The sequence below is a fragment of the Muscardinus avellanarius genome (assembly GCF_963383645.1).
Source record: "Muscardinus avellanarius genome assembly, chromosome: 18".
NCBI classification, from domain to species: Eukaryota; Metazoa; Chordata; class Mammalia; order Rodentia; family Gliridae; genus Muscardinus; species Muscardinus avellanarius.
In genome coordinates, this window is record NC_137804.1 from 47,671,686 (window position 1) to 47,685,812 (window position 14,127).

General features: G+C 42.3%; 1 protein-coding gene across 1 annotated transcript; it reads left to right on the forward strand.

Moving 5' to 3' along the window:
• Positions 1 to 2,002: 2,002 nt before the first annotated feature.
• On the forward strand, positions 2,003 to 13,411 carry LOC308276739 (vomeronasal type-2 receptor 116-like; the record flags this gene model as incomplete). Its single annotated transcript, XM_080715579.1, has 5 exons — positions 2,003 to 2,027; positions 6,790 to 7,170; positions 10,466 to 11,344; positions 12,413 to 12,549; positions 13,355 to 13,411. 5 exons carry the CDS (start codon positions 2,003 to 2,005, stop codon positions 13,409 to 13,411), a joined length of 1,479 nt encoding a protein of 492 aa, XP_080571705.1.
• Positions 13,412 to 14,127: the final 716 nt, after the last annotated feature.

The following is a 14,127-nucleotide window of genomic DNA, read 5'->3' on the forward strand; positions in this document are numbered from 1 at the left end:
TTTCCAAATAAAAAAATGTAAAAATAGGTCTGGGAGTGTAGCCCGGAGGTAGAAGGGCTTCCAGGAACCCCAGTACCACCAAAAATAAATAAATAAATAAATAAACTTTGTTATTTCATTGATGCTGCACCCAAATTCATGTCTCTTTATTTCTCACAGCAAGAAGTAAAAGCAATTGTGGATCTCACCTTTCTTTATTTTTAGCTTCCTCCCTCCTCCTCCTCCTCCTCCTCCTCCTCTTCTTCTCTGGATTGAGCCTAGGGACATTTGATCTCTGAGCTACATCCTGAGCTTGCTTTATTTATTTACTTATTTATTTATTTATTCATATTTAGTAATAGGGATTGAAACCAGGAGCATTCTACTACTAAGATACACTCCTAGATCTATTTTTTGTTTTGTTTTGAAACAGGGTTTCACTATGTTCATGAGGGCCTGGCTAAGGTGCTAAGGCTGGTCTTGATCTGGCTCTCCTGTCTCAGCTTTCCAAAAATTGAGACTACAGGTCTGTGTGTCTGTGCTCAGCTCAAATTTTCTTTCTAATGGTAATGATACTCAGAAAACGGTGTTCTATGTGACAAGAGAGAACTAGGCAAACCCTACAGGGTTTTCCTCCACTGAAAAATATTTTATTTAATATCTTCTCTTCTCTTCTCTTCTCTTCTCTTCTCTTCTCTTCTCTTCTCTTCTCTTCCCTTCTCTCTTCTCTTCTCCTCTCCTCTCCTCTCCTCCCCTCTTTCTCTCTCTCTCTCCCTCCCTCCCTCTCTCTCTCTCCCCCAGAACTGAACCCAGGGGCATTGATGTAGATATTGCAGCAGAATTCTTTCTAACCACGGGCAAGGTGTGGATCATGGCAGCCAAGTGGGACATCGTTGTGTACGAGATGAACCACATGCTGCATTCCTTCCATGGAAGCTTCGTGTTATCCCACCACAAGGGGGAAATCCCTGGCTCCCAACACTTTCTCAAGACAGTCGACCCTTCCCAGTATCCAGAAGATTTTTACTTCAGTCTCCTATGGATTTACTTTTTTGACTGCTCACCTGCTAGGTCATCATGTGGAAAAATTGAAATCTGTGAACCAAATACCTCCTTAGAGTCTTTGCCAGGAGATATCGACATCATGACGTTATCTGACTCCAGCTATTTCCTCTATAATGCTGTGTACGCCGTGGCCCACGTCCTCCATGAGGTGCTTGTGGAGAGAATAGAACAGGGATCTCCAGAGCATGCAGAGCAGCCCAGGCCCCCTCCATGGCAGGTAAGGCTTCTCCAGGAGCAGGCCAGGGCTGACTACCTGCTGGCACCCTCGGGTACCATCACAAGGTGCATCCCGACTGTGTTTTCATCTCTAGATCTATCAGGAGGGTCAGGCATGGCACCTTCGCACTGGCTGTAGTCCATCTGGAACTGTTTCCCACGTGGGGAGAATTCATCTCCTGGGAGCTTCCATTTGAACTACATTATTTGGAAGTTGAACCAGTTCCATATTATGCTAAGTGAGATTAGTCAGTCACAAAAAATAAGGAATCAGATGCTTTCCTTAATATGTGAGAGTTAGGGAGAAATGGGTCATAGGAGGAACTCTTGAAAGAGGAAATCCTATAGAGGAGCAAACAAGACAACCTAAAGGAGGAGAAAGGAGGGGGGAAGAGGAAAATCTCTAAAACACACAGTGTACTTAAACATATCAAAGTCAACCTCTAAGCCAAGCAAGGTAAGGAGGGACAGGGAGGGAATGGGGTGGGGATTGGGTAGGGGTTAAATCAGCGATGAGTACATGTTTGTACACACAAGTTTTTTACCCCAATATTATGTTTGAATATAATGCACCAATAAAAAAATTTTAAAGGAAAAAAAAAAGAAAGTTGAACCAGAAAAGTGTTTTACATCGTAGGGTAAAATGCTATCAAATATGTGACCACAACTTGTGGATGCATTAGAGAGATTAAAAATTGCTTCAACCTACACATTTCCCTGAATGTATCTAATTCCAGGAGACATGGACAAGGTATCCTTGTCGGATTGTGAGTATTTTAGCCATTATACTGTGTTCATAAAGGCCCAAATCCTCCCTGAGAGATATTTGGTTAAAAATGAAATTGGCTCTTCTTATTTTGAATGTGATACCCTGATATGACTCTGGGAAGTGAATTGTTTTGAAATATTCTTCTATTTAAATCTCCATTTGGGGGGGGGGACCTGGAATTAAAGGCAGGGGTGTTATAACCCCCAGCCCTTTAAAGATTGTTTTAAATTTTGGTGGTACTAGGGTTCCTGGCAGCCCTTCTACCTCCGGGCTACACTCCCAGACCTATTTTTTATACTTTTTAAAATTTGGAAACAGGGTCTCTTAGTTCAGCGCGGCTGACTTCGAACCTGCGGGATCCTCCTGTCTCCGCCTCCCAAGCATGGGGATTACAAGCGTGCACCACCACGCCTGGCTAAGATTTTTTTTTAAACCGGGTTTCAAAAATTGTTGAAGGCTTTGCTAAGTTGTTGAGTCTGGGCTTGAACCCATGATCCTCCTGTCTCAGGCTCTCACGTACTAGGATGACAGGCATATGCCACTGTGCCCAGCTTAGGCATCTAAAACCTACAGAAACATGGAAACATGGCCTGTAAATCCACTATTAAATAAGAGAATATCACTTAAGGATGTCCCTCCCAGGTTTGAGATGAACTTTTCTGGGTGTTAACTCTGGCTTATTAGTATCCATGATCCATGAGTGGAATACATTTATAAACTCATGCATAGTAGTCAAGCTCATTAATTAAATTCCTTGAACATGTAAAATAAGTTTAAAATTTAGACAAAGGGAAATATGTAAAAAGAAATGTCAGATCAGTTTACCCACTAATATCTCTTTTTTTCTAATAATAATATTTGATGTGCCAATTTGTTCTTATTTAAAGTAATCCTTAGAAAAGTTGGTCACTTCGTCAAGTTAGACTCCAGAGATGTAGTTGCCAAAGTTTTAGAAAAACAACTAAGCTGTTTAAACAATCAGAGGCTAATTATTTCCCACAACAAGTGCCCTGGGTCTCAGAGATTCAAAGATTAGCACTCTCCATTGGAAAAAAAAAAAACTCATTAAGCCGGTGGTGGTGGTGGTGCAGGCTTGTAATCCCCACGGTTGGGAGGCGGAGATAGGAGGATTACACAGGTTCGAAGCCAGCCTTGCTGGCATAAGAGACCCTGTTTCCAAATAAAAATATAAAAAACAGGTCTGGGAGTGTACCTCAGAGGTAGAAGGGTTTCCAGGAACCCCAGTACCACCAAAAATAAAAAATAAAAGAAAAAATTTAAAAGCTCATTAAAATTGGGAGATTACATGGTGTACATTTGCAAACATAACAAAGTCAATCACTAAGCCAAACAAGAGGAGGAGAGAGGGGGGAAAGGGGTGGTAATTGGGGAAGGGCTAAATGAGTGATGTGTGCATGTATGCCTTTACCATCTTGTACTTAATTAAGATGATTGACTATAATGTGCCAATAAAAAAAACAGTAAAAAAAAAAAAAAGATTGGGAGATGTAATTTTTTGTGAAGGGACACCCATAACTCCCTGCAATGTCAGAAGACAGTAGTCAGCTCAGTAAGAAGGCCCCAAATGTTAGGCAGAAAAGAACCCATGTTATGTCTTTTTAAGCCTGTATCGAGATATAACTGATATATACAATCAATTGCACATATTTAATCTCTGCTTTGATGAGTTGTGAAATTCGTGCACCAGACTGCCCTTCCCATGATGAATACATTAACACAGTTCCACCTCTGTTTTGAGGTATTTTTTTGTACAAGGATTCGGTTCTCAGACACTGCAGACAGACTTTGCAGGTCAGGGTGTGGCAGAGCCCTTGCCAATGCCATCATCTGGGCAAATACTAGGATTCTAGATTGCCTGGATTCCATAATTTCACCATTGTGCCCGCAGGAAGACTATGTCTTCTTCTCCCTTGAGTCCATGAGAAAATGACCAGGCAAACAAACAGACTTGACCCTCTGCAAATGAGAAAACCTGAATCTATTAGGGTGCGGGGAAGAAGGATCGCGTGGTATCTATGGACTTTCCACCTTTAATTTTTTAAATTAAGTTGAAAAATTTAAATTGGTGCATTATAGTCATACATTTTAATGGGGTACAAGATGGTAGAGGCAACCATGCACCCATCACTCATTTAGCCCTTCCCCGACAACCACCCCATTCCCTCCCTTTCCCGCCTTCTCATATTCAGCTTAGCTCCATTTCCAAATCGATGTCTCTCCTCCAGCTCCATCCATTCCTGAAGAAAACCAAGTTTACCAACAGTGCTGGGCAACACATATCCTTAGACAAGAAAGAAAACTCTGAGACCCATTATGATACCCAGAATGCTGTGAATTTTCCTACTGGCCTTGGGCTGCTGAGTAAAGTAGGGGAATTTGTTTCCAGGAGTCCACTTCATCAAGGCTTGGTCATCAGTGAGGAGATCATAGAGTGGCCTCTTGGCTTCAAACAGGTAAGATTTCATTTTCATATCAGATACACAGAGAGGAATCTAAATAGAATCCTAAAGGGCTGGGGGTGCAGCACAGGGGTAGAACACTTGCCCAGGAGGTTCAAGGTCCTGGGTTCAATCCTGAATACCATAAAGGTAACAAAATAAACAGTCCTGAGATGAGACCAAGTGTGTGTGACACTCTCCTTTAGCTCAGCACCAAACTCATGCATCACATTCTGATTTTGTACTATGTGACTTTTTCCTTGACATATTCTGAGATAAAATCTACAGCAACAGCAAGTTTGTAGAAGCTATATTTTTATGCTCCAGCACATTTATTCATGCAGCAGTAATAAAAGTAAGCAGAGTTAACAGTTAACAATAGAGATTAAAATACAGATACATAAATACCAAATATCCATCCATATGTCCTGAGAACCTTTTTCATGTATGCTCATAATTCTTAGTATTTTTTTTTTTGCAGTACTAGGAATGGAACCCAGAAACATTCTACCTCTGAGCTACACCCTCAGCCCTATTTTTTATTCTTTATTTTGAAACAGGGTCTCACTAAGTTGCTGAGAGCCTCACTAAGTAGCTGAGGCTGGCCTTGAACCCATGCAATCCTCCTGTCTCAGCCTCCCAAGCACTGGGATTACAAGCGTGAGCCACCATGCCTGACTAGTATGTTTTGATATGTACTATAACAACAGGATATTATGGATTAATAAATCATTCATGCCTTGGCAAGTAGTATTTCCATTTTTTTAGTATTTTTATGCCATTCGTTCTTCAAACATTGTTCTACTTAGTATCTTTTCTTCTTGTTTTGTAAATGTAGTACTGGGATTGAACTCAGGAGCATCCTACCTCTGAGCTACACCATCAGCCTCTTTGAAATTTTTTGAAAAAGAATTGCATGTATGTCTCCACAAGGCTTTCATCCCATTAAGATGTACGACTACAGTGCACCAATAAAAATACATAAAATATTTAAATAATAAAATATCTTTATGTGTTTAAATATAAAAAAGCAAATTGTTTAGATTGACTTCGAACTGCAATCCTCCTGTGTCAGCCTCCCAAGTACTGGGATAACAGGCATGTGCCACCACACCCAGGTCGACTCAGCGCCTTAAATCACTAAGCTTATTTCACATGCTCTTTCCACAGCTGGACACACCCGGGCTATGTTTGTTTGTTTGTTTGTTTGTTTGTTTGTTTGTTTGATCCGCAGTTAATCTCATATCTTTAAAAAGTATGGAACGCTTCACAAATTTGCGTGTCATCCTTGCGCAGGGGCCATGCTAATCTTCTCTGTGTCGTTCCAATTTTAGCATATGTGCTGCCGAAGCAAGCACACCCGGGCTATTTTAATAGTTTTTTTTTTTTTTTAGTGCACTGCAATTATATATTACAGTGAGGTTCAGTGTGATACAAGAGGACATGCACACAGCTCTTGGTGTATTTCCTCCTGATACCCACCATGCTCTCCTCCTCCCTACCCATATGAGTTACTGAAATTGGTAGTAATCCTTTCACATATTGCCATAGTATTATTTGGTCTGTTTCTTTCCTCTCCCCATCTTCCTCCTCCAATCTGCTTCGGCTATTCCACTGCAGTTGATCTACATAACAATCGTCTCTTTAAAAATTCTGTTTAATTGATGCACTGGAGTCATATATCTTAATGGAATATAAGATGGTAGAGGCATACATGCACACATCACTTAATTAGCCCCTCTTTTACCCATAATTATATTCCCAGTTTCTCAAAATTCATGCCTTACCTGGACGCAGAAGCCCATAAATGTATTAACCACAATCTCACACACTCTCAGAGTTTCTCTGTGGGCAGGAGGTGGAGACAGATGAGAGAGAAGAGAAAAAATAAGGGAGGGAAGGAGATAGGGAGGGAGGGAGGGAGGGGAGAGAGAGAGAGAGAGAGAGAGAGAGAGAGAGAGAGAGAGAGAGAGAGAGAGAGAGAAAGACACCAAGTGAGCCAGCAATATTTTTGAACGATACAACCCTAAAATATTCTTGGGTTATGAGGTTAAATAAGAAGAGAGAGAAGAAAGACTGGAAGTGGTGTGCCTGGTTATGTCTGAGACAATAGCATTTTAGTACCTTGGTGATATTTGGTAATCAGTTAAGAAGGAAACTTGACCTCTCATCAGAGAAACCCAGAATCAGGTTTTCTAGATAGGATCGGCATGGTGACAGTTGGTTATGGTATGGAGATGACCATCTCTTTAAGGTCAAAGTTCTTCTTATGAGGAGAGAGATTCTGACATCTTCTTAAAGTGGATAATAATGTAAAGCATTCTGACCACTGCCTGGTTTCCCTCAGACTCCTCAGTCTGTATGCAGCCAGAGCTGTGGCCCAGGATTCAGGAGAATCCCCCAGGAAGGAAAACCAGTCTGCTGCTTTGCTTGTGTTCTGTGCCCAGAGGGACACATTTCCAACGGTACAGGTAAACACTACACAGCACCTTACAGTAAAAACTCTAGTTTTCAGTAAAGAGCAGCCAAAGACGTCGATGCGGCTGTGGGTCGTGGTGGCCAATGCTCACCACCTGCCTGTCCTGCCCATATCTGTGCTGTGGTCACTGCCCTGCACACTTGTGCCCTCCCTCTTCAACCTGGCACAGCTCAGCCTTTTAGGCAGCTGTGGCACTGATTCCAGTCTGGCTTTCTTAGCCCCCAGTGCTGCCCAAAACAGTCTCCTGAGAACCCACAGTTGGGCCAGGCTCAAGTCTACCCATGAAATGAAAGACGTCTCATCCTCAAGGCCACCCGTGCACCAATAGAAAGTGTGAAACCAATAGAAAGGCTGGGGCTTTTTAGACCCAGGAGATACACACAGAGCCAGTGTGCATGAGTCGCCGTGGGAGGATTTTAGTACATTGAACCATGTTTAACTAAACACCATGCAAGGCCTGGGTACACATTCTTTAAACAGGACCCCGACCTTTGCAATAGTATATTATGAGAAGGAAAAGAGCAAGTTAATATATGGAGACATGAGCTGGGCATGGTGATTTGTCTGCAATCCCAGTACTTGGGAGTCTGAGACAGGAGGAACACAGTTTCAAGACCAGCCTCAACAATTTAGCAAGACCATCACCAACCCAGAGAAACCCTTGTTCAAAATAGCAAATGAAAAGGGCTGGCAGTATGGTGCAGAGGAAGAATCCCCCGAGTTAAGTCCCTAGTACTGAAAAATAATCAGACACACATAAATTTTAAAGAAAAGATACAATGAGCCGGGCGTGGTGGCACACACTTTTAATCCCCTTGCTTGGGAGGCGGAGACAGGAGGATCACACAGGTTGGAAGCCAGCCTTGCTGGTTTAAGAGACACTGTTTCCAAATAAAAATATAAAATAGGTCTGGGAGTGTAGCCTGGAGGTAGAAGGGTTTCCAGGAACCCCAGTACCACCAAAAAAAAAAAAAAAAGAAAAAAAAAAGAAAAGAAAAGAAAAAGAAAAGATACAATGTGGTATCCATATAAGTAGCTTTTACTCAAACCACAAATCTAAGAAAAAAAAATATATTAATATATATGAAAATAAAATCTGTTGTCAAAGACAGATTGTGGAAAGATTATTTAAACATTTTTTTCAAATTATAAAGAACAAATATAATTTTAATATCTATGTAAGTAGTGTGTGTGTGTGTGTGTGTGTGTGTGTGTGTGTGTGTGTAGTTACTGGGTCTTGAACCCAAGGGCATTTTTCCTTCAAGCTATAACCCCAGCCCTTTTTATTTTTATTTTGAAACAGGGCCTGGTTAGGTTGCTGGTGGCCTCACGATGTCACTGAGGCTGTCTTCAAACCTGTGATCTTCCTATCTCAGTCCCAAATACTGGGAACACAGGTGTGACAAAATTTAATGAAAACCCCGATATACCCATTAATAAACTTATTGTCCATGGATACTTTGTACTGGAGTATTCATTTAAGTAGTTTTCACTCAGGTCATAAATTTAAGATATTATATATATATATATATATATATATATATATATATATATATATATATATTGTGTGTGTGCATATATATATATGAGAATAAATTATGTTCTTGTGAAACACAGATCGTTTCACAACACTAATTAAATTACTTTTGTTTTTTAAATGATAAAGAGCAAATATATGATTTGAGTGCCTGCCTAAGTACTATGTAATTCCCATAATTTCTTTCTTTGTATATGCCTATGTGTATTGGGGGGGGGTGATGGAGATTTAACTCAGAGGCACTCTACCCCTAAGCTATGTCCCCAGCTCTTTTTTATTTTTTTTAAATAGAGTCTCCCTAAGTTTCTGAGAATCTCTTTATGTTGCTGAGGCTGGCATAGACACCATGAGCCTTCTGTCTCAGCCTCCCAAGTATTGGAATTACAGGTGTGTACCACCAAGCCCACCTTTCATGGTCTAAGCAGTAATGATTTTATTTCAATTAATTTTAAAATAGTTAAATTTAGGTGTTTGTATATGTTAAAATATAAATGCATGATTTGTGCAAGATTTGCCATACCCACAAAGTGTATTAAGCATGAAAGAGAAAAAGACATCACTGGGGACCTATAACACAATATAAACACACTCTGTGTGCCAAGCATGTCTGTAAGAGAGAATCCAGAAGCACCTTTTAATGCCACGAAGAGGAGTAATTATCTCACAAATGGAATTGTGAGAGAGAATCTTTTAAATTATTTAACTTTAAATTTTTCAGAATACTTCAGCACGAGTATTTTAACACAAGTCTTCCCCACGAAAATGATATAAACACCCCGAAGCAGAAGACAAATTGGTTCCTATTCTAGCAAGATTTTATTTTGAGGTACTGGAGGTTAAACATAGAGAAATTATACTCCAAACTACACCCCAAGACCTACTTTATTTTTTATTTTGAAACTGGGTCTGCCTAGTTTTGCCGAGGGTTTCACTAAGTTGCTGCAATCTGCAATTCTCCTGTCTTAGCCTCCCAAGTACTGGAATTACAGGTATGCACTACCATAACCAGCTAACTGATTAAATTTAATTAAAACACAGACATGCCCGTTAGTAAACCTACATTCCTTGGCTGCTCCCACATGGTAAGAGCACACATTACCTGTTGCAGAAGGCACTTTGGGTTATACCAAACTCAAGATCTCTATGACCTGAAACTTCAGAGAGAAAATGGTTAACAAACCCTGTTTTCAGTTGTAAATGAATGGAATCTTATAAAAATAAAATCTATTTTTAAAAGTTTTGATTAAAATGTGTAGGACTCAAAAACTGGATGTGGTGGGACATGCTTGAAGTCCCGGCTATACAGGAGGCTGAGACAGAAGGCTAGCGTGGGCAACTTACCCAGACCCCAATTCAAATTGAAAAAGAAAACAGCTAGGGGTAGAGCTCAGGAGGAGAAGACCCCTGGGTTCAAACATCAGTCGCAAAAATAGTTATCTAACAGCAATTAAGGTTAATTTGAAGTTCCAATCTTTTCGATTCAAACTGTTATTATTTATATGAAAACATTGAGAAGAATGGTTTCAGGAAAAAACTATATACTAAACCAGTAAAAATTAGAGTATATTAAGAAACACAAAAGGTCCTATAAGGTGTAGGTCATTTATTTTGGGGTCTGAGCCGACCTAAGGAAAGTGTTCACCTGATCACTTTGGGTCAGTATTATAAGCATGGCAGTAGGAGGTTATCATGAAGAAGACCCAGAGGTGGTAGAGAAGGGGCTTGGTGACATCACATGAGGAGCCAGCAAGACAAACCACATGCTGAAGATCCCACGGAGGGGCTGGGTCTTCTGTGCAGCTGGAAGCATTACCCAGCTCAGGGATTTCACAGTCTGCTCTGTGTTTCTCTTGGACATCACAGACAGTCTGTCTTCACAGTGACATTGCAGAGAAGGCTGTGGGCTTTGACGTGGAAAAAATATAACTCAATAAAAGTGAAATACTGATTTTTCTCTTCAGATGCAGAACAGTGTACCCGGTGTCCTCCGCACAAGTTCCCAAACACTGAGAGAAGCCGCTGCCTCCCCAAGGTGGTGGCCTTCCTGGCTTATGAGGAGCCCCTGGGGACGGCTCTGGCCTGTGCTGCTCTAGGCTTCTCTGCGCTCACAGCTGGGGTTCTTGGGGTCTTTGTGAAGCACAGAGACTCTGCCATCGTCAAGGCCAACAACCGCGCTCTCAGCTACGTCCTGCTCGTCTCCCTCGCCTTCTGCTTCCTCTGCTCCTTGCTCTTCATTGGCCGTCCCAACATGGCCACCTGCATCCTCCAGCAGATTACCTTTGGAGTCGGGTTCACTGTGGCTGTTTCCAGTGTCTTGGCCAAAACTGTCACCGTGGTTCTGGCCTTCAAGGCCACTGGTCCTGGGAGGAGGATGAGGCAGCTCCTGGTGTCAGGGGCTCCTAATTTCATCATCCCCATCTGCTCTCTGATCCAGGTGATGCTCTGTGCCACCTGGCTGGGAACCTCTCCTCCCTTTATTGACACTGATGCACACTCTGAACATGGCCACATCTTCATCGTGTGCAACAAGGGCTCAGTCACTGCCTTCTACTGTGTCCTGGGATACCTGGGCTCCCTGGCCCTGGGGAGCTTCACTGTGGCTTTCCTGGCCAGGAACCTGCCCGACACCTTCAATGAAGCCAAGTTCCTGACCTTCAGCACGCTGCTGTTCTGCAGTGTCTGGGTCACCTTCCTCCCTGTCTACCACAGCAGCAAGGGGAAGGCCATGGTGGCCGTGGAGGTCTTCTCCATCTTGGCCTCCAGTGCGGGGCTCCTGGGCTGCATCTTTGCCCCCAAGTGCTACATTATTCTCATAAGACCCGATAAGAACTCTCTGCAAGGTTTGAAGGACAGAAGTAATAGAAGAAATAGGCATTCTGAGGGCTTCTCTTTAAAATCTTCCTCCCATTTTTGACACTTGAGATCAAAATCCAGCCTGGTTTTGAGTTTAGATATTGTTTGTCTTCCTCTCTTCCTCCTCCACTTTTGATTTTGGGGATTGAACCCAGGGGTTTTCTACCTGAGCTACTTTATCTACTTTTTTGTGTGTGTGGTACTGGGGATGGAATCCAGGGGCTTTTCTACCTCCGGACTATACTCCCAGACCTATTTTATACTTTATTTGGAAACAGGGTCTCACTAAGTTGCTGAGAGCCTCACCAAGTAGCCGAGGCTGGCTTTGAACCTGTGCGATCCTCCTGTGTCAGCCTCCCAATAGTGGGGATTACAAGTGTGCTCCACCACACCCAGCTTTATCTACTTTCTTCTTTTTTGCCACCTGCCAATTCAGAGACAGGACATCATTTTTTATATGAATTAAGTCATGTGTATGATACCTATTCTCTCCTTACTTGAAAATTACTTAGAGAGCTGTGTGGCATGGCACATACCTGTAATCCCAGTACCTGGGAGGCCGAGACAGGAGGACTGTAGGTTTGAGGCCAGTCTCGGCAACTTAGTGGCATGCTGTTTCTAAATAAAAAATAAAAAAAGCTTTGAAATATCCCTGGGCTCAAACTTTGGTCCAAACAGGTTTTATTTAGTTGAACATTTTATAGTTTTGACCTTAGAGTTTTAGTCATGAACACATTGTGGTATGGGTTTTCATTGAGAGAATCACCTGCTATCCACGCTGGATCCCGAGTCCAGGGTTTGTGCCCCCTGCTTGCTCACCTGGAGTCAGCACTCAAGGAATAGGCTGGAGCCAAGGTTTGGTGGAATAAGAGCGTCATGCTGCAGAAGGCAAGGGAGGCTCTTGGCATACAGGAGGAGAGGGCCACGCAGGCACAGACAGAGTGGAGGGAGGAGGAGAAGAAGAGGCCTGGGTGGCTCTCGTCCCTCGGTGTGAGGAGTCCACTGAGGCCTCCTTCCTCCCGCCTGCACTGGGGCCCTGGTTCACTTCTTGCCAGTCCTGGGGTTCTGGGAGTGGAGCCTCCTGAGAGGAAGGCTCCCTCCAGGGAAGCATGTGGATGGCCAGCACTGGCCCACCCTCTACGTGTACACAGCAAGGGGCTGTTCCCAGATGCAACCCACCAAGTCCCATCAGGTGCGTGGAACACTTCCTGCAAATGGAATGCCCCATTTTCCTGGTTGTCTACCATCCACCCCTCTCCCCTTAAGATGAAGTGCAGCTATGGTTACACCTTGATTGTTCCACTGAAGGCACTCACTCAGCAGGCTGGTGGGCAGGGGGGATGCTATGGGTTCCAGTCTGGGTTCTGCTCTCACAAACCAGGGAACCCAGGAAAGCAATCAAAGTGCACTTGACCAATTCTCTCACAGATGAAGTGGGGATCATATAGCAAAAGCCAGACATGGGGGCGCAAGCCTGTGACCACAGCCTCAGCTACTTAGAGAGCCCTCCCTAATTTAGTGAGATTCTTTTTCCAAAAAAACAGTAAAAGAAGACTAGGGTAGGGGTGATTCAGAGGTAAAATATTTCTGAGTTAAATCACTTGTACCACCCCCTAAAATTATACACACAAACATAATAGAACTTAAGATTAAAATGAGTACTCAATAGCTAATATTTTTAAGGTATTCCTGGCTTTTTATGAGAAGTGCTTTAGAAGTGTTTGGCCATTTATTACCAATACATTTGAATACTTTTCTTTCTTTTATTTTCTGAATACTTTTCTATGTCAAAAACTCTACAAAGAAACAATTCACCTGAAAATATTTATACTTATAGGCACCTGATTACTGCTTATCAAAATAAATAAAATAATAAAATTATAAGCATATTCATCTAAAAACCTCTGTCATTAATAAGGTTAGAAAAAAACAGATTTGTATACTATAACACCACAATTAGCTTGTGTTCATGTAGGTACCCTGTGTCTCTATATTAGAGAATATACACTGGTTTAAAGACTCACAAAGCCTGGAGAGCTTTTGAGAGCGAATAGTTTTACCAGTTAGTTACGGTGTCCAGTGTGTTCAGCACCCTTTCAAAGGAGACAGACAATACCTTTGACTCAACTGTTCGGCTGCTACTTTCACTCTTAAGACTGTGTGTCTTGTTACACACAACTGGTGTCTTTCCACATGTCTCGAGAGGTTTATCCAACACTCAAAGGTCAAAGTACAGAGAAACTTACTGGAAAATTGTCTTAAGTTTGAATGTTGGGTGGTTGCTTTGCCAAAGCCAATTAGTAAAAAATAAGCATTAAACAATGCATGTTACACAGAAAATATAACCATTGAGGTCGAATAAATATGCTAGACAACATGCAAATTCTATATATTCAGAGCACTTTAATTAATTAGAAAAATAATATGACACAAACAAACAGGGGTGGGGAACAATGAAGAGAGTCTGGGAATGGAAGAGGAGATTCAGGAGTTGATAGAGCAGTTTGTGATCTTGAGAATCTTCAGCAGGGACAAGAGCAGGACGACAGTGGATTGCTGAATGGGAGTGGCGCACAGGTGTGGGCCGCTGTAGTGTGATGTGGTGTGAGCAAAGCCCCCCACCTGCTTATGGGAAGGCAGGGCTCTTCCTAGGACTCCACGGGCACGGCCCAACATCCTGATGCTCCAGGCTCATCAAATACCATCAAACTCCTGTCACAGTCACAAATGTAATGATGATGTGTGTTCATCAGAGGAGAGGAGACAGTTC